Source organism: Brassica rapa, chromosome A09, assembly GCF_000309985.2.
Source record: "Brassica rapa cultivar Chiifu-401-42 chromosome A09, CAAS_Brap_v3.01, whole genome shotgun sequence".
Classification (NCBI taxonomy): Eukaryota; Viridiplantae; Streptophyta; class Magnoliopsida; order Brassicales; family Brassicaceae; genus Brassica; species Brassica rapa.
Window position 1 is genome coordinate 10,208,526 of NC_024803.2, and position 21,735 is coordinate 10,230,260.

General features: G+C 33.7%; 3 protein-coding genes across 3 annotated transcripts; 2 read left to right on the forward strand and 1 right to left on the reverse strand.

The window, feature by feature from the left end:
- Positions 1-8,135: 8,135 nt before the first annotated feature.
- Positions 8,136-12,583, forward strand: LOC103838462 (uncharacterized protein At4g04980-like). Its single transcript, XM_009114901.3, has 8 exons — positions 8,136-8,381; positions 8,820-9,185; positions 9,268-9,363; positions 9,447-9,570; positions 9,656-11,223; positions 11,314-11,478; positions 11,553-11,705; positions 11,793-12,583. The coding sequence occupies exons 1-8, from the start codon at positions 8,313-8,315 to the stop codon at positions 11,988-11,990; spliced, it is 2,739 nt and encodes a 912-aa protein (XP_009113149.2). The 5' UTR covers positions 8,136-8,312; the 3' UTR covers positions 11,991-12,583.
- A 1,356-nt stretch (positions 12,584-13,939) lies between these two features.
- Positions 13,940-15,981, reverse strand: LOC103838463 (uncharacterized protein At4g19900-like). Its single transcript, XM_009114903.3, has one exon. The coding sequence runs from the start codon at positions 15,924-15,926 to the stop codon at positions 14,580-14,582; it is 1,347 nt and encodes a 448-aa protein (XP_009113151.1). The 5' UTR covers positions 15,927-15,981; the 3' UTR covers positions 13,940-14,579.
- A 1,871-nt stretch (positions 15,982-17,852) lies between these two features.
- LOC103838464 (gibberellin 20 oxidase 4-like) lies at positions 17,853-20,681 on the forward strand. The gene is made up of 3 exons (XM_018654633.2): positions 17,853-18,462; positions 18,579-18,900; positions 19,442-20,681. Exons 1-3 carry the CDS (start codon positions 17,912-17,914, stop codon positions 19,697-19,699), a joined length of 1,131 nt encoding a protein of 376 aa, XP_018510149.1. The 5' UTR covers positions 17,853-17,911; the 3' UTR covers positions 19,700-20,681.
- The last annotated feature ends 1,054 nt before the right edge of the window (positions 20,682-21,735 follow it).

The window sequence follows — 21,735 nt, forward strand, 5'->3', positions numbered from 1 at the left end:
TTAAATTATGTAGAATTCAATAATTTTTTAAGACATGGTCCAAATAAAAGATAACACATAAAAAAGTCATAAGATTCTAATTTAATAAATTAGATATTACATAATTTTAAATATAATATAAATATATATATATATATATACTGAATTTTCTTACGTGTTTTAATTTTGTATTCACATTTTTTTTTAGTTTAATTATAATTACATTTTAAATTAGAAATAATTTTATAAGTTTAATGAAAGTTTATATAGATATTACAGATGAAAATCAAAATAGTTAACCCACCATTTTAACATCTTTCAAATTATATCTAATTTTATTTTAATGTTTTAAATATAAAACAAAATAACTTTTTTTCTTAACACATCATATTTATATTTCCTAAAATATAGGTAGGCACGATTTTTTTATATTTTAAAGTGCTAATACATTTAATATATAACAGATAAATAATTAAAAAAAAAAGATTATGTCTGATTTTCTGTTTAAATGTTGTATATAAAATGATTAATATAAATTATAAAATAAAACATGTTAAACAAATGGTCCTACAATGACTTTTAAACAGTAGATAAAAAGTAAGACCCTAAATTAATAGATTAGATATAGGATAGTCATCAGTATGGCCTCGTTGGAGATTAGTTGAATAGTGATCCATATACCACGGTCAATTCGGAAAAAAAAAACATCAAAAAAATATTTCTTCATTTTCATAAAAATGTTATTTTAACATTTTTTCAATAAAATATCTAATCCATTAAAAGTGAAGTACAAATAAAAAATACCCCTAACTTTTCCTAAAGAATTACAATCTTATGCCACTAAAATAATAAATATTAATTAACTATAAATCAATTAATACATTTATAACAAAATAATTGGATTATTCGCTTACCAAAAAAAACTTCACGTGTACATATACACAATCCTTAACAATAATAATAAACCAATTGGTTTATAGAGATGTATCTAAAATTATACAAACCTTCACGATTGGTTGGTTTATACCTATATGGCTATATCTAACATTTATTTCATGATCGAATGAAACCTGTGCTTTGAGAGATAGTATAAGCAAACTTATACGAACAATAACATCAAAAAGTTTACAAAAAATAAAACAATAACATCAAAACCTTTGTTTGGTCACAATAAATATATAACTTATAAGTTAGTAGCATGTTTTGTGTATGACAATAAAATACAATAAAAATGAACCGTTTCTGAAATGTTGTATAGTGTTACACACTCTTATACAAACAAAAATGTTTACTGCAATTTTTTTATAGTTAGTATTAAAATTTATGACACGTTTGATTTTCTTTTACTATATTTAAATTGTAAGATAAAAAATCAGTTATTGAAATTCCTCAAAATAAGGTGACTACATTTAAACTAATTTGAAGTTTAAAATTGTTTTCAACTATATATTTTTACGAGATTTTAATATAGACCATATCTTTTTATATATGTACTTTACTATTTCTACAATTTATAGTATTAGAATATTTGAAAATTAAATAACAGTGGATAATTTTTTTTTTCTTTCTGTAACCACAATCCACCTATCAACGTTACTATTTAATTTTCATTTTACATCTTCATGCAAAAAAAATATTTTAACATTTTTAGAATTATGTATACAAAACTTTTTTTCTTCGTATTACCTATCATTATATCCACTCTAATAATTTATCTAATTAAATCAATGTACACTGAAAGAGAAATTTATCTATCATTATATCTATTCTAATAGCATATCTAACTAAATCAATTCAAATTGAAAGAGAAAAAACTATATCTGATATACTACCTTTTAAAAGAAAAATCATTGAAATATAATTGAATTTTTAACCGAGTTTTTCATAAAAATCGGTTCTTCAGTTCTAACAATTTTATCTTTTTTGCCAATTTTATTTGATCAACACAAAGGTGTTTTAGGAACAACATGTACCTGACAAAGCAAAAGAGTCACGGCTGAACCATTCTAACAAACCGATCCAACTAAAGAAACAATGCATATCATTTTGTTTGCCTAAATATCTAAAAGCAATATACTAACATGTAAACATAGTTAAAATATCATGATCGATCTTAATTATTTTTTAAAAAAATAAAAAAGTTAAAAAAGTTATCCGTGCGGACGCACGGGTCAAAATCTAGTTAAATTTGATTCAGAAGAAAATGTATTTTTTTTACTATTGCTACTTTGTTTATGACTGATTTTCTAAAAACAGTTGAGCAAATATGAAAAAGTGTATACGTTCTCACGACTTCAATCCATCCTTGGTATGCTTGCTTGAGTCTTTTGTCATGTAGAGACACAATCGTGTTCTTCACTTGTCTGCCGATTGCCCGAAAGAGAACTTCTGGTGTTCGCGATATGTCATCATGCTTTCTAACGTTTCTTTCCCTCTAAAATAGCAGCCTGAAATACATAGCGAACCAGGAATTGGGAGACGAATGAGGTTGTTGACTGCGTGAGATAGTGAACAATGTCGTCCCATTCCATAGAGTTATTTTAATAGAAGCGTTGTAACATTTTTCATAATTACATAAAAAGAGTTATTTTATAATTCTTATATAATATATACTCTAAATTTAAAATTAATTGTAAAATACATTGTTTTACAAACTATTTTATTTATTTCAAATGTTATTGATGGAATATTTGTAGTTAATAAAATATAAATTTATCCCAATCAGTTATTTCAATCAGTTTGCGGGGAAAATGTCAAATAACATTTTTTTGTAAGATGAATGGAATATATTTTTGCTGAACAATTCATAAGACTAGATGTACTTTAATTAAGACTAGACGTACTTCTTTTTTTAAACCAAGACTAGAAGTCTGACTGGTTCAAACGCAGCAGTTGCGGTTGCGTGAGTTTGCGGATGCGGGTGGTTACAGTTTTAAGAGATTTGTACGACTGGATATGCGGTTAGAAATTGGTGCGTTTGTAAGATACTTATGATTGGTTAACTACGAAATACAACAGCAGTTAAATATAAATTAATAATATTTATATTTTATATAATTATAAAAAATATCAAAAATCATAATATTATAATAAATATAAAAATTATATTTACAAAGTTATAGTTTTAAATTTTTTTAAATTATAGAAAATATTTTTATTTTAAAATTTTATAATATTAATTAAAATATAATAGATATATTTTAGTATTTTTATAATTTCAATTTAAAATTTTTATTAAATATTTTTATTTTTGTATTTATATTGTTTTAAAAAAAAAGAAAAAAAATTATCTTCCTGCAACCGCAAACGCTAGCTGGAACCAGCTTTTGAATTTATGAGGTTTAGAGCGGTTTGAAGCGGTTTGGAACGGTTTGAGTGATTGTTGCAAAACGCCAACAACCACTACCAATTGCAAAAGCTTCGTTTGCGGGTGGTAACGGGAAAACCAGTAATAACTTGATGTAATTTATCTGTAGGAAACATTCAAAACCGTTAAAAGCAAGATTTTCCCTTAATTTATGAAGAGATGTCGGGTCTGACTGGTGACCATTCGGGAAACAAGAGGAACGGATTAAAAAGGAATGTTCGGGAATAAAATAGCAGGAATGAAAAGGAATGGTCGTTCCTTATCACTTTTAACAAGGAATACTTTTGTTCTTTTATTCTCTACTAAAAAAGGAATGAAAGGGAATGATAGGGAATTATTATTCCTTGTGAATGGTGATTTTTTTTAGGAACGTTAGGGAATGCATTATTCCTCGCCGTTCCCTGGTCACCATTCATACCCGTCGTGATTTCGTAAAGCTTTTTCCCGCATTGACTTTCTTTGTCTTTTTGATATTTTTGTTTAATGCCCAGATTTAACATTAAATTAAGAAAAAATAACAGTAATACTCCATGTGACAAGCTTAATTCATCGTTTCCTGTCACCGTAAGCTTCGTTCGACACAACATAATAAAAACTCAAGTCAACATGTCTCCTTCACGCAGTGCCGGCCTTGAATATTTACAGACCGGAAGCAAATTATAAAAATAAAGCCCATTCATAACTAGAAATATTAATTAATCTATTTTATATATTAAAACAGAAATCACAACTTTGAATGTGATTTTTTTTATAAGGCCTTATTTCTAGAAAAACATGTTATATTTAATCTTTAATTTTATTATTTAAATTTTGGACCTAACAGAAATTTTTATTGGACTATGTATAATTAGATTTAACTAATAAATGATCCATTGGATTTATAGATAGTATAAATTAAATATATATATAATTTAATGTTGTAATACTATACCTCTATATATTAAATATTTAAATATTTGTCGATGTTAACTTTTAAAATTATAAAGATTTTTTAAATAACAAAAATTATATTATCTAACAATGATTAATCTTTACTATCTTAATCCAATGAAAACAAATTTTAAACTATATAGTTTATTTTAAAAATTAAACAAAACTAAGTGTTTAATTATTTACTCGATAATATAAATCTACGAAACGAAAAGTTTAATTTTTTAAAAAAAATATAAATTTTTAAAATGTTTCAATATCCTTGAATATGACAACAAAACAATATTTTACTAATCTTTATATATATAGTTACGATTTTAATAATTAAATAATAATCCGAAAATATATACAAATACATGTGAATGTTTGAAACAATCTATTCAATGAAAAAAATATACCGTAAACTTATTAGGTTTTAAAAATTGATAGACACATATACCAATTTAGAATTAAAAACAAAATATTTATATAAAATTAAATGAAAACAAAACCCGTGCGGTTGCACGGATCGGGATCTAGTTGTTATTAAATGATATATATTAAAATGTACGTGTACGAAGAAAATGGTATTGAAGTCAATCGAACTCATCACCTTGCATTTCCAAAACAAGTACATTAACCAGTAGACTAACTAAGGATTCTTGTGAACATTTGGCCGGAAATTATGTTTAAAAACCAAGGGCCGAAAGCTCAAGCTTCCTCCGGTTCCGGTCAGGGCCGCTACTGCCTTCACGTCTTCTCCTTTATCATAAGCAGAAGAAGACTTTACTGTTTGACTCTCTCTTCTGAAGCCATGGATTCAATAACTATCCTCGATGTTAGTGTAACATCCCAAGTTGTGATATATGGAAATGCTTAAGAGAATTGATTTGGTTACATATGTCACCAAAGTTGACTTATCTTTTCTGTCATACATCCGTTTAAAACTCCAGAGTTAAGCGTGTTTGGGCTGGAGTAGTGAAAGGATGGGTGACCTATCGGAAAGTGATTCGCGATACCGTGCGAGTGAGGCCAAAGCACATGGAAAGATCGGGTGGTGATTGCAGGGTCAGTAAACAATGATTCCGAGCCTTGGAAAATTAACGGACCGACCGTCAGACGAGATGCGGCCCACGGGCCGAGAGAGCGGGTGTGGGTGGCCCATTAGCCGTGGACGGGTCGGGACGTTACAAGTGGTACAGAACTGGTTAGCCATCTCGGTTCTGACCCGAGAGGCGTCTTAAGATCTGTCGTGGCGCAACGAGGACGTTGCGTTCTTTGAGAGACGGTGAATTATAACATCTCGAGTTGTGATATATGGAAAGGCTTAAGAGAATTGATTTGGCTACCTATATCACCAAAGTTGACTTATCTTTTCCGTCACACATCCGTTTAGAACTCCAGAGTTAAGCGTGTTTGGGCTGGAGTAGTGAAATGATTGGTGACCTATCGGAAAGTGATTCGCAATACCGTGCGAATGAGGCCAAAGCACGGGAAAAGGTCGGGTGGTGATTAAAGAGTCAGTAAACAATGATTATGAACCTTGGAAAATTAACGGATCGACCGTCAGACGGGATGCGGTCCACGGGCCGAGAGAGCGGGCTTGGGTGGCCCAATAGCCGTCGGCGGGTCGGAGCGTTACAGTTAGGTTCCTCAGGGATCATCCTCAACAATGAAGGTGCTGATCTTTCACTAAATTGGACAGACTCATCTGAAAACAAAGCTATCTTGTAGTATTTTATTTCAGACACACATGCAAATGAAAAGTTTTTTTTTTTTTGTGGAGATGACAAGTCAGTTACTTTGGACCAATGCGCACCTCTTGTTCCAAACTTTCAACCACCAATGGGATGGCAAAACCATATACCTCAGTGGTACTAGCTACCCAACTGCAGCCAATGCCAAGTCAAAACCAAGGAAACATGCCATGGCCTTAGAAAGGCAAAGCTTCCAAGACGAAAGGGAAAGGAGATGCATGTGTCTAGTGTATCAAGTGAATCTGACTAAGGAAAGCGATGATGATACTGTTTCCTCTTTAGAAGATCAAGGTAAAAGACATTCTCTTGGTCGTCAAAGAAAAACAAGAAGAAGTCGTTTGTTGAAAGTTGCATTCTTGTTTTGGAAAGGCAGAGAAGAATTGCTGATCAGACATCAGCTTCGAGTGCATCACGAAAAGCCTCGAACCGAGTTTCTTTGGTTCGAGAAAGGGCAACACAAGAAGGTGAAGTAAGAAAAATAACGTTGCGTTTAAAACGGTTGGAGACAAAACGAGTCGTTTTACTGCGTCAAATAACAGACTCGGAAACTCTTTGTTTGGTTGTTACGTCAAAATGTTTTTGATATTTGTTGGTTTTGCTCGTCTTACGATTATAGATTTATTAATATTTTTGTTTTCAGAATGTTTTTTGTAATTTTATTGAGTTATCTCTGAGATTTAATATTTATAGATATTGGATTATAGACTCCAGTAGCAAACTAAAAATAAATCTCTTCTCAATGTCACCGTCCATATGACAAAAATTAAAATTAGCAAGTGCACAACTCTACTATTATTTAATTATTCATCGTGTTTTTATGTTTTACCGACTAGCCACAACGCGTATAACGATTTGAATGGTCCACCTGAGGAAGTTTAAATATTTTTCTTATGAATAAAAGTTTGATGCATGAATTATACTTTGTGCCGTTTCTATTTGTAAACTTTGACTAGAATTAGCATAAGCGCTTCTATTTATTTAATTAAAAAATATAAGATATTATCAAATTGCTAGTTGAGAAATGTTATACTTTTTCACAAATATATATATATAATCAGAGATTTGTAGTTAGACAAAACATGTCATTAAGATGGAATCAACATATAAACATAGGCTCTTAGCATGCTTTTCAAAAAAAAAATCATGAAGTGGAGAAAATTTGAAAATATATAATTTTAGAATTGATAATGTGTAAAACCGTTGAAGCCTGAAGGATACGAATAACAAATTCTTATAAGCATTTTTGTTTTCTTTGAAGTTTGCATTTTGACCGGTTTGAATTTTGTATATAACGAAGACACTAGTACAACTTACATACTACGTTATTATATGTTATAATCGATGATATATCATGTTTTTTTCAGGAATTAAGCTACTATTTTAAATCTCATTTTGTATATCTTATGACATTTTATGTCCAAAATTTTGGAAATTGTTATAGGTTAATTGTTTCGGTCCACAAACTTCACTAATGAGATTTTTTCAAAAAAAAAAAAAAAACTTCACTACTGAGATAGTTTTTACATTTTATAACATCTAAATCAAAAAGAAATAATTTCATACATTACATTTACAACTGCATGTACAATGTATGGTGATGTATTTAATTTATAGTTAGATTTTTTACCTCTTGTACATTCATACTCTATAGTTTTAGCAAAAAAAAGCTCACCGTCACTATAGCTGCAAATCGTGTTGAGAGGTATGTGATATTGTTTAATGTCTTACCTGTACATTGTACAATAAATAATATGTCTGTTAACGAATTTTTTTTTTTAATTGAAGCACCAATTGTGCAGGTCATACATTGCTTTGCTCTCTTTTTGTGTTACTTGAAACAAGATAAAATTTTGTTTTCTGTTACAAAGGTTTAGTCTCCAGAAAAACAGAATGGCTATAGGAATTCAATCGTTTTTAACTACCTTTTCGATTTATTATATAATTAGTAAATCACACAGATAAGAAAAAAAAAACAGAACAAAACAAACTAAAAAAAGGACATAGGTTTAGGAAGGGGTTAGAGAACATTTGCCCTTAAATAAGACAGATTCAACATTTGGTTTCCTTTGGCTCTCTCTTTGAGAAAGTTCCATAAGTCCCACAGCCAACAAGTCGCTCTTGAATTGAATCTCAAACCCTAATCTGCCCTGCACGATTCTGATGTTATTCTATATTAATTCTTCAGCTGTAAGGCTTTGAATAAGTCTGTAAATAATCATATTTTATTTTGAAAAATTCAACAGAAACCCCCAAAAAATATAGTTTTTGTTACATTATAAAGTTGGAGTTGCCGGCAAGTTATGACAGCCGGAGGCTGTTTGGACATCCAAACAATGTTGTTCGGTCGTAAATCATCGAGCAAGTTACAGGTAAAATTGCCTTTTGTTTTCTTGAATGATTTTATGCTAAATTTCTCTTGACTGATTTTGATTATTCATATGCACAAAGTCCTTTCATGTATTCAGGAAATCATATAAATGATTCATAGAAAAGTCTTGGATTAATAAGTTTCTTGTCTCTTGACTTATTATGTGTACCAGATTTTTATAAGCATTCGTCTTGTCCATGTTAGATCATCAGATTGTATCTTTTTGTTACATGATGATGAATAATAAAGGAACTAATTAACTAACCAACGTTGAGTTGGTCTAGTGGTAAAGGAGTTGCGGCTGTAACTTCCGCCACTTGGGTTCAACTCACGGTGGGAGGGACTATTTACAATGCTTGGGTTCCCGACAAAGAAGTGAAAACACTTTTTTTTTACCAAAAAAAACTAATTAACAGTTTTTCATAATAACAATTTTCAGCCAGTAAAAAGCCAAGCGTCACCTAAAGTTAGCAAGGTTAAGAAGCAGGATGATAAATCTTCTTCTTCTTCTTCTTCTTCTTCACCTAAACCTTCTTCTTCACCAAAACCTTCATCACCTATACCGATTAGATCATCTAAGACAATATTATCCGGGAGCCAACTATCATCATCATCGAGACGTGTTTCTTCGCCTATGGGCATCCTAAAGAATGTTTCCATTAGAGAAGCTAAGAGCCCAAAGACAACCAGCTCGCCTAAATGGACAGGAAACTTTATTCTCATGGTCGAGCTTCGCAGAAAGATCGTTACCTTTAGAGACATCATTGACCTTGCTCCTCTCGAGGGTTCTCCTTCAATAACCGATGTGAGTACACCACAAAGTTAGTTATCCTTTTTATTAATAGTGTATATTTTTTGTACTCACATCCTTTTTTGTTGTTGGATAGATGGTGATGCATACAATGAAAGATCTCCAAAATCTCTGTCCTGAGATTATCCACAGCTCACATATATCTGAAATTAGACGCGCAAATGTTGATAAGGTATTCAAAACATGAGCTGAATATATGACTTCCTCTGTCTTTAGTTCATATAACTTGAGTCTGATCAATTGTTTATCCCATAGGTTCTTGACCATTTCTTCAATGCTTTGAAATCCATTGGAGATTCATGGATCGATAACCCGGAATGGATAGCTAAGTCTAAGTATTGGAGTAGCAGCGTTGGAAAGAATCAGTCCGATCGACTAGGTAACAATAAACGTTACTTTCACAAGAAAATCATTTCAAGATCTTGAAATTTCAAACTCTTTAAAATGTTATGTTTCCTTTGTAGTGGAAAAGGTTTTAGCAGCATTAGATGGACTGATCAAGATGTCTAAAGAGAGATTTGATATGATGGAGATTGATGAAGTGGAAGAGAAGAAAGAGTTGGTTAGTCCAAGGACTGCCAAAACATCGAGCAGTCGAGTTTTATCTCCATCTGATTCATTCTCCGACAGCAGAAGCTCGTTTTGCGGCTCACCAATCACGCCAAGATCGGTCCTTCCAGAACCAATGATGATGGGTTCGCCGGGTAAAGTTGGAGACTTTGCAAACTCTGCATCACATCTTCTGTGGAATATGAGAGTTCAAGCACTTGAGAAGCTTAGTCCTATCGACGTTAAGCGACTTGCTATTCACATTTTGTCACAGAAAGAAGCTCAGGAACCAAACCAAAGCAATGGAGAAGAAGAGGTTAATGTTGTTGAAGAGAACAAGATGAAGACGAATGACATTGATGTGAAGATGGAGACAGAAGAATCTGTTGTTCTTGATGAGCAAGAATATACATTCATGAAAGTCTCTCCACTGGATTCAACATCTGAATCCAAACTCAATGTTTCAGTGAAATCTGAAGTTGCACCAGCATCTTTGCCACCACCACCTCCTCCTCCTCCTCTATCCACTACAAAATCTGTATCTTTAGCTTCTCAACCGCCGCCACCTCCTCCTCCTCCGTCACCACCGCTGATTACAAAGGCTAATGTGGTGGCCATATCATCAATCCCACCTCCTCCGCCACTGCCACCATCTCCACCTTCCATTATGCCTTTACAAGGCTCTATTCCACCACCACCGCCTCCTCCTCCAGAAGCTGTGGCGGCCCCACAACGGCCTCCTTCAATTCCAAGAACCACAGTGGCGCCACCACCGCCTCCCCCACCTCCAGGGACTGCAGCTGCACCATCACCACCTCCTCCACCGATGCAAAACATAGTACCACCACCTCCACCAATGCCTATATCGAATAGAGCCGGTGGTGGACCACCGCCTCCACCACCACCTCCTATGCCTCAAGCTAATGGAGCATCACCGCCTCCACCACCACCTCCTATGGCAAAGGGAGCTTCACCTCCTCCACCACCACCTCCTATGGCCAACGGAGCAGCACCACCTCCACCACCACCTCGAATGGGTGTGGCAAACGGAGCAGCTGCTCCACCGCCACCTCCAGGAGCAGCTGGTCCACCGCCACCTCCAGGAGCAGCAAGAAGCTTGCGACCCAAGAAAGCAGCTACTAAACTAAAAAGATCCACCCAGTTAGGGAACCTATACAGAATCCTTAAAGGGAAAGTAGAAGGTCGTGATCCCGAGGCAAAGAAAGGTGGCGGAAGCGGAAGAAAAGCCGGAGTGGGAAGCGCTCCCGCCGGCGGAAAGCAAGGAATGGCTGACGCTCTTGCTGAGATCACAAAGAAGTCTGCATATTTTCAGCAGATTCAAGAAGATGTTGCTAAATACATGAAATCAATCAACGAGCTGAAGGTTGAGATCACTAAGTTCCAGAGTAAAGACATGACTGAGCTTCTTAGCTTCCACCGCCGTGTCGAATCAGTTCTTGAAAAACTTACAGATGAGACACAGGTCAGTGACATTTCAAACATCTTATTACCATCACTTCTATGTCCACTGTTTTTGTGATTCTTGATTCTGAAAATGTTTTGAAACTATTAGGTTCTTGCGCGTTGCGAAGGGTTTCCACAGAAGAAACTTGAAGCAATAAGAATGGCTGTTGCATTGTACTCGAAGCTGCACGGAGTGATCACCGAGCTACAGAACTGGAAGATAGAACCTCCTTTGGTTCAGCTTCTTGATAAAGTAGAACGTTACTTCACAAAGGTAACTAGTTTACTTAATTTCCTACCGTACCGTTTTAACTACATTATGTTAACTAAAAGATCCAAAATAAACAGATCAAAGGAGACATCGACACGCTGGACCGAACCAAAGATGAAGAAGCTAAGAAATTCAAGAGCCACAACATCCACTTTGACTTCAATATACTTCTTCAGATCAAGGAGACAATGGTTGATATCTCATCAAACTGCATGGAACTCGCATTGAAGGTAATTAAACAGCTAAAAAATATGAACCTTTTATTTTTAAGTATCTTTGAAACCAAAGTTCTTATCTGATCAACCTAAAATTCACAGGAAAAGAGAGATGAAAAGCTTGTGTCACCTGATGCAAAGCCTAGCATTAAGAAGACAGTAGGATGTGCTAAAATGCTGTGGAGGTCATTTCAGTTTGCATTCAAAGTCTACACATTTGCTGGAGGACACGACGATCGAGCTGATTCTTTAACCAGAGAGTTGGCTCATGAGATCCAAACTGATACTCAGAATCCTTGATGATTCCATCGTTTCGAATCATGACTACTACTCCTTTTTGCCTTTCTAAACACCTAAAAATATTCCAAAATGTTTGATATGGAATGATAAAAAAAAAGTATATGTATAATATTTAACCTATTGTTTTGGCTTTGAGTTTGTAATTTTGAAGCCCACCCAAAAAGACTAGGATTTAGAGGTTTCATGGGAGCTCAGAGGTGCAGAGTTTTTTTAGTGAAAACCTATAAAAACCTTTTGAGTCAAGGAAGACCATTGTGTTGCCACAATATGTAATATGGTTTTGTTGTTATAAACTTTTTCTTTCTTTAATTCTAGTTGTAAGGTACAAGTCGAAATGGTGATGACAAAACCTGGCAAAAGAAATGATAGCGAGGCTAATAGGAATCAAAACCTACTTTTAGCTTTTAAATATGATGAAGATATCATCTTAGATTACAATATTTATCTCATTACTCTAAGGCCTGTTTGTTTACTCACCCAGGTGATCCATCTGGATGAAGATGCAAATTGATGTTTGTTTTGTGCATTATAATGTTACAACCAGATGGATCACTCAGCTGAATTTTTAAAAACTCATTTCAAATTCTCACCCAAGTGGAAGCACCGTAGCCTATTGGTTAAGGTTTAAAGGCTTATACATCCAGGTCTGGGGTTCGAATCTCAGACTATGCAATTTATTGCAGATTACAGGAAATCCAGGTTTCAATTCCCGGAGAAAGCAGTTTATTAAACAATTATGCAGACTACAGAGGAAAGGCTTGCAAGGGATCTTCAACATGGTGCAAGTAAATCTGACCAGACGTGGATCTTCATAAGACGGCTCAGGTGATGCAGTTAGGCGTAAGTCTTCATAAGGCAGGTAGTATTGTCGGTTGTCGAATCGTCTATGTAATCTTTTCCTATATCATAATTGTAAGATCGTAATAAATCAGCGTTAAAAAAAAAATTCTCACCCAAATGAAGGTGAGTCTTGATGGTGCATCTGGATGCAGATGCATCTAGTTCAATCCAAAATGATAAATGACAAAAATGACCTTTTAAAATCAAAATATTATTTTCAAACCGTAAATTCTATTTTTTGCTTATACATTTTTCCGCTATAACAAAAAATTGAATTTTCTCGCAAAAACTGAAAAACACACTTTCCCGCCAAAACCGCAAGATGCGTTTTCCGTAAAAAAACATAAAACACACATTTTCATAAAAACACATTTTTCGCCTAAACCAGTAAAACCACACTTTTCGACCAAAAACGAAAAAAACACATTTTCCGATCAAAACAAAAAAAAAATGCATTTTCCCCCCAAAACCGGAAAAACGCATATTTCCGCAAAAACTCCAGAAAGCATTTTCTCGCCAAAACCGCAAAAAGCATTTTCTCGCCAAAACCGAAAAATGTATTTTTCCGCCAAAACCGGAAAAATGCATTTTCTCGCCAAAATCGGAAAACACAATTTTCCCGACAAAACCGGAAAACGAAATTTTCCTCCTAAAACCGGAAAAAGGAATTTTCCCGCCTAAACCGGAAAAGGTATTTTCCCGCCAAAACTGAAAAACACAATTTTACCGCCAAAACCGGATAATGAAATTTTCCCGCCAAAACCGGAAAACGCATTTTCCTGCCAAAACCAGAAAAACGTATTTTTCCGCTAAAACTGGAAAACCGTATTTTTCCGCTAAAACCGGAAAAATGTATTTTCCCGCCAAAACCGCAAAAATGTTTTCCCGCCAAAATCGCGAAAAAAGTTTTCCCACCAAAATCGCGAAAAAGACTTTTCCCGCCAAAATCGTGAATAAAATATTTTCCCGTCAAAAACACTTTTCCCGCCAAAATTTCAAAACACACTTTTTCCGTCCAAACCGCAAAAACGTATTTTTCCGCGAAACCCATAAAACGTATTTTTCCGCCAAAACCATAAAAAAATACTTTTTCGCGAAAAACACATTTTCTCAAAAACCGCAAAAATATTTTCGGCCAAAACCGTAAAAATGCTATTTTTCCGCCGAAACGTAAAAAATTATATTTTAGTCATTTTATTAACAAGTCTATCTGGATGCAGATGGAAATTAAAAAATGAAAAGCAAACGAACATAGTTGCATTCAGATGATTCATCTGGATGCATGGACGAAATGAAGAAACGAACAACACTCAGATGGAACATCTGGATAAGACATCTAGATGGACCATCTGGATGCATCTTCCAAATGTACAAACGAACAGGGCCTAAGTTGGTATGCGAATAGAATAGGATTGGCTGAAGCCAGCATGCTCTAATACTGAGCACTGCAGTTGCATTTGGATATCTGACCTTATGTGTTGCGTTTGTGATAAGCAAAACAAAAAGGACGGATTTAACCCTAAAATTTGCCATAAATAATTAGAAGAAACAAACTTCGGATCTACAAATAACACGTAACACATTGCTTGTTTTGTAGGGCTCCTCAAAAGTGGCAGATAGAACAGCAAATTTGTATGTTCACATCATGCAGATATATTTGTTCTTTTGTCTATATCTCTCTCTCTTGTGGGAAATTTACTTTGCATGTTCTTGTTTTACTAATGTAAAAATGTTGTGACAAAAAAAAAACTAATGTAAAAATGAAGAGTTACAGAAGATACAAGAATCAGACATGAGTTTTTGAATGATGCTTCCTTCTTCAATCCTAAAACTCTTACTCTCTCTGTTCCAAAGATGAACAGATAAGCTATGTTTACGTAAATGCATAAGTCTCTTACGTGACCAATTTGCCTCCCTCCCATTCACGGACGCTCTGTAAAATCCACTGATCCTAGTCCAATCCACCGGATAAAACGAAGACGGTGGAAGAACAGAGAATCCCATATCCGACGAACAGTTAGAAACGTTGAATCTTGCAACCACTCTTGACACTAAGTATGGACCGTTGTGACCCCATTTGTTACCGTTGAAGGTTCTTGAGAACTCGTCGATGAAGCTTTTAAGCAAAGGATGGTTCTTGTCGAAGATGAGCACCGCGTTGTTGAGCCTGCTCCATTTTCTTGTAACCGGATCAACCGTTTGTGCTCCGATTACGTTGTGGAGACTGGTGAGAGGTTTGAGTATTATAACATCTGTGTCTAAGTAGATCCCTCCGAACTTGTAGAGCAAGACTAGTCTTAGAATGTTAGAGAGGTTCTGCTCTAATGGAATCACTCCTGGACTGAACATTCCTTTTTTCAGTCTTTCAAACCATTTCTCTGCTGACGTGTCTTTGAAAATGTAAGTGAAGTCTGGTTTGATCGCAAGCACTTTAAACCCTTTATCTGTAAAGGGTTTCAAGATGAGTGTTCCTCTCTCACAGTCAAGTGAGTTTGAGACCAGGATCAGACAGCTATTTGGGTGAGACTTGAAGAGACTCTCTATTGTGAACCGTTCTCTTTCACCAAAAGATTCTAAGGAGCAGATCCAGATCATGAAGAAAAGGGACTCGCATGAGGATTCAGACAAGAATGACCTGATCCTCGTCTTGAATTTCTGTCTTGATTTGCCTTGTGGCTTCTGTGTCATCGCGGGTGTTAACCCGTTTCTTCTCTTCCGTCTTCTTGTCCTTCTCTCTGTCTTTATTGGCGAAACTTTCTGCTTTTGTACGAGCCCTAAAGAGGTTTCTTTCACCGCAAGCAACAATGAAGAATCTGACTTAGATGATGATGTTAAAGTTGACCTTGACGATGTTGATGACGATGATAATGATGGATGATGATGAAGAACCTGGTGGTGGTTATAATTGAGTGAAAGAGTGGATTTGGGTGGGATTGGATCAAGATGAAGGGAGAAGGCAGAGAAGCTGTTGTAGATTAAGAGAAGCATGAGAAGAAGACCTAGAAGAGACAATGGAAGACAACAAACCAAAGAAACTGTCAATTTTTTCAACCTCTGCAATAAATCAACTTGTTCTGTTCTTCTGCTCTTCTCCATCTTTTGTCCTCTCCAAACAAATATTTCAAAGACAGAGACTTTGTGTAAAAGATTTCTTCAAGGACAAAAGGGTGTTGTTGGTCTGTCTTATGTGATGATGATACATGTTTGCTGAATATATTAAACAAATTTTTTTTTTAACTTTCTTAGCATACCGAATATACATGTATCATTCATAATAGGTGAAAGCGATGAGAACTAAACTATTATTTAAAGAAGGGAAATCTCAAATCTCCTAAATAACTCATTTTTAATTTTTGTTCTAAAAAAATCAACTAAAGTCAAAGTGACTAAAATAGTAGGGTTTACTAAACGGTTAAATGAAGATTCTATTTTTATTTATAAATTTAATTGGTTAATTATTAAAATATATATAAGTGTGTATTATAATTGGAGACATTCTCCAGACAATTATAATACACACTTCTCAACTACTTGGGATCAGGCCAGAAGCAAGCGGGAAGAAGTTCCTTGGAGTAGCAGTATATGATTTGTGCAGGGTGTTCCTCGGTACTCTTTCATTTCTTGGCTCGCTGTAAAAAATAGACTCTCCACATCTGATAGAATAAGGCTTTGGGGTATACAGCAAGAGTGTATCTTATGCAGTGAGAAGGATGAACGAGGGATCACTTGTTCTTAGCTTGTCATTATGCCTATACGGTATGGAATAGAATGGCAGGAGGGCTCATAGGGTCAAGGATTAAACCCGGACTGGCAAGATACTATGAACTTTCTTCAGACAAGAGCATCAACCAGGATGGACAGGTTTCATAAGAATGGTATTTCAAACTACAGTTTATCATGTTTGGAGGGAGAAAAATGCACGCAGACATCAAAAAGGTATTCAAGGGACTGCTCAGCTTATTCGAGTGATTGATAAAGCAATCAGGAATAGAGTTCTAGCACTAAGATATAAACCTAGCCTCCTCACAAACTGGAGGGCCCCTTGCTACGCTGGTTCGAAGTGTTTGACACTTAAGGCATACGTCTTCATCTTTCAGTTGAACAAGATTGATTAGTTCATAAGCATTTCTTTCCTTCTTTTGTAAAAGGCCCATAGTTTTATCGATAAATTTCAAATTTTCATTAAAATTCTTTTTTATATGATATATAATTTAATTTAAACAATAATTATATATATTTTTAATTTGAATATTTATTAAATGAATATTTCTATTCATATTGTGTTATAATCATTTATATATTTATAATAAAAATTTAACTATTAAACACAAAATTTTAATGTGGAACTTTTAATAATTTTAGTATAATTTAATAATTTTCAAATCTTCAAAGTATGATAATATAAAACTAAAAAATGGTAGATGATAAATAAATTGTTTCCAAATCTTTATTAATCAATATAATTAATTGTCATATATATTTTAAATCATATTAAGTAATTCTATAACTTTTATTTGAAGAAAGAAAGAAGAAATTTTTTTTGGTTTATTACTAATTAATTTTATAGTTAATCTAATGAAAAATATAGTTTTTGTTTAGATTTTAGATCAAATAATGAATGTATTGTAATTATTTTATTAATTAAAACATATTTCTATAGTAACTCTAAAAATTGTTCTAATGTTGACACATTACCATAGCATAAATGTTACGATGCTTTTTAAACAATATATAAAGGATGTCGCTCTTCTCCTCCTCATTTACACCAGACAACACTGAGAAAAGCTTAAATCAAACGTCATTGTCTCCTTTAAAAGCCTTCTAAGTTCTTGTTTCTTTCAAATAATAAACATCTTTTCTTTTTTTTTTTTTTTTTTGAACACAATAAACATCTTTTCTTATCATTTCATTTTCACAATTGAAATGGAATCCATCACAATGATCCCTGAAACATTTTCAATGAAAATGCAACCCAAAACAACCCTTTGAAAACGTTATTTTCTCTTTTAAAAAGCCTTTTAAGTTCTTGTTTCTTTTTGATATCAAACATCTTTTCTTATCATTTCATTTTCACACATGGAATGGAATCCATCAAAACGCTCCCTCAAACATTCGATGAAGATGCAACCAAAAACAACCCATTGATGATCTTTGATTCAGCTGACTTAAATAATAAATCAGACAAGATACCTCAAGAGTTTGTATGGCCCGACCATGATAAACCCTCTACAAACGTTCCGATCCTCCAAGTCCCTCTCATCGACCTCGCTGGTTTTCTCTCTGGCAACCCATTTTTGGTCTCGGAGGCTACAAGACTAGTGGCGGAAGCGGCAAAGCAACATGGTTTCTTCCTAGTCATCAACCATGGAATCGATGAGAAGCTCTTGTCTGGTGCATGCACACTAATGGACAAATTCTTCAAGTCACCGAGTTGTGAGAAACATAAGGCTCAGAGAAAGTGGGGCGAAAGCTCGGGTTATGCTAGTAGCTTTGTTGGAAGATTCAAAAAAAATCTCCCATGGAAGGAAACGCTGTCGTTTGCATTCTCCCCAGGGGAGAAGAGTGAGAACCACTCCCAAGATGTTAAAGAGTTCATCGTTAAGAAGATGGGTGACGAATACAAAGATTTTGGGTATATGAGAGACTCTTTTTCGGTCTCGATTGATTATTTGCTTTACTTTTTTCATTTTCGTTTATATGTTATGTAGTAAATATCGTACGTAAATCTTGTTCCATGCATATATGCAGGATTGTTTATCAAGAATACGCGGAGGCCATGAGCGATCTTTCACTAAAGATCATGGAGCTTCTTGGAATGAGTCTTGGCATCAATAGGAGCCATTTCAAAGAGTTTTTCGAAGACAATGAGTCGATATTTAGATTGAATTACTATCCACAGTGCAAGCAACCTAATGTTGTACTAGGGTCAGGACCGCACTGCGATCCAACATCTCTAACCATACTTCAACAAGACCAAGTCAACGGTCTTCAAGCTTTCGTGGACAACCAATGGCAAGCAATACTTCCTAACCCTCAAGCACTGGTGGTAAACATTGGCGACACTTTCATGGTAACGTCTCCTTTTCTTCTAATATCAATGAATGAAAGAGCAAATATACTTTTGAAATAAAACCCGCAAATTTAAATACTTGTTTTTTAAAAATATTTTAGGAGGTTTAATCAGTGCATAAAGTTAAAGCGACAGGTTTTCGGATATCTATATATATCATCATATCTGGAACTTCTCGATGTTTTTATCTTTTAATCTTGTTTTTCTGTGTATTTAGACAAAATATTTCATAGAAACTTCTGAATAGTTAGAGAATTTTTTTTTTGAGAAACGAATAGTTTGCGAAATGGTGACTATTAATAATACAAGAAACTGAAACAAGTTTTGTATGGGAGCTTTGATCAATGCATGAAGGAGAAGTGTTTTTAACATGTATATATATAAATTGGAGACTTTAATTTCCCTAAATTTTATTTAGTATATGATTTCCAATAAAACTCTCAGAGAAGCTATAAATAGTTTGAGAACTGAGACTACTGAATAATACAAGAATTTAACAATTTTGCACTTTCCTGTTTTTCGGGATTTTTTTTAATTATAGGCTCTAACCAACGGAATATACAAGAGTTGCTTGCATCGAGCCTTAGTGAATAGCAAAACCGAAAGAAAGACACTTGCATTCTTCCTTTCTCCAAAAATGGACAAAGTGGTGAGGCCACCAGCGGAATTAGGAGGTGAAAGAGCATATCCAGATTTTACATGGTCTATGCTTCATGAGTTTGTAATGAAACATTATAGAGCAGATGAGAGCACGCTTGATGAGTTCACAAAATGGCATACGAACAGAGAAAGTTTCTGACAAAATAGCCGAAAAAAAAATTATAGTGTGCTGTCGCTAGTGCAATGCTGAGGGGTTTTGGAGCAAAATATTAGTTTATTAAAGAACTATAATTTAGTTATAATGATATGTTATATTATATATTGAAAATACATTAATATCAAATATAAAATGGTAAAACAAAATATTTAAATTTAATTAAAATATGATAAATGAAACTGTATATAAATTTATATAATAGATGAAAATATGAATATATAAAATGAGTTAAATTCTTTTGATAATTTATACATGAAAAAATCAATAGAAAGACAAAAACAGTTAAATATATAAAGTATGATAATGGATACATTTACAATAAATAAAACAAATAGAAAATGAAATAAATTATCTTAAAGAGATTCTTTTTGTACATCTAACAAAATTATGAAGTTAAATGCATTTTGTTTAACTAAGTACACCAAATAACAAAGGAAATGAAACCCCAAAAATTAGTGTTTTAGAAGGGGCCTGAAGTCTGTTGCCTTTTTTTCCATGCCTATGGCACGGCTCTGGCTGTCGCATATGAAGTATTTAAGTTTCATAAATGGTTTTTCTTAAATACTATTTTTGAAGCTTTTCTTTTTTTTTTTTTTGAATTGAATATTAAATTGAATTCAAAAGAAAAAGACCTTTTTACATTATGTGTCCTTTCCTAAACTTTTGTGTTAACTTCTATCCCTTTCCTATATCAACTTCACAAATTTTCCAAAAATTATAAAACTTCTATCTTGTAGCAAACCAATACTGCATCCCTTCTCCCATCTTGAAATCACCTCTTCTTTGTATAATGGTAAGCTTGTTCCTCATATTTTTATCCAGCAACTTTGCTAAGAGTATCGATGGAGTTGCAGCCTCTCCATGACGTCTCCTATTCCTCTCTCTCCATATCATATACACTGCTGCTTGAAACATATATTTTATAAGGAACAACTGCATCTTCCCCCTTGTCAAATCTCTCATTAACCTCAATAAGCCTTCCCATCTCTCTGTGTATGCATCTCGCAAAATACCTTTCAGCAACATTCCCCAAACCTGAGCAGAGTAAGCATTTTTGAAGCTTTTCTTTTTCATTATCTTTCTTTATGTTGTTGGATTTAATCAAATAAAGTTATATTCCTGTCCATTAGGACTTAGGAGCCATATATGCGTAGCCTCTCTTCTAATTAATTGCGTACATTTCACTTTTAAAAGAAAAATGTGGACGTGTTCTTTTTTTTTAAAGGCTTTCTAATTAAAATTAAAAGTGCAGTTACAAGCTATGATCCATGGATCATATATACAGTGAAACAAAGTTTAATAAAGATAGCAACATGAAGCACTTAAGCCAACAACAAGCATGAAGATAGAAGGAAGACCGCAAGGTCTAAATGTGGACATGTTCTGTTTTATAAAAAAAGAAACAAAATGAATTTTCTGAATGACTACGATTTACTAGATTTTTTGGCTCGTATATCTTCTGGAAAGAATTTAATATCTTTCGGAATGTAATAATATCTTTTGGAATGTAAACAAAAGGGATTTAATATCTTTTGGAATGTAAAAGATATTATTATTCACACCATTTTGTTTCTTTTCGCTACGATGAAAGATATTAAATCCAATTTGGTTACCAGTCACACCATTTTGTTTCTTTTCGCTACGATGAAATAATTTTGAAAAAGTAACTTCTCTTATTTTGATTATGTTCGTTTCGATGTTCATGTAACCTGCGATCGCGACCTTAAATAAAATATTGTTCTTTTGTTTGTTTAAAGAACAATTGTTTTTTAAATTGTTTAAATTGTCAGCAAAATGAAATTTTGAGTATGATTGGTCAACGAAGACCAATTGGCTGAATTTATCCATGCATATATATATGTTGAGAATCGACGCCTTCGATTGACTTTAAACTCAATCATAGAACACACTTCGATTTAGTCCGGTACATGTATTAAAATCGGTACATCGGTTAGGACCCCTAAGTTTCGATAGAAGACGTTGGAAAACACCTCTTAAGAAGAAGAAGAAGAAGAATT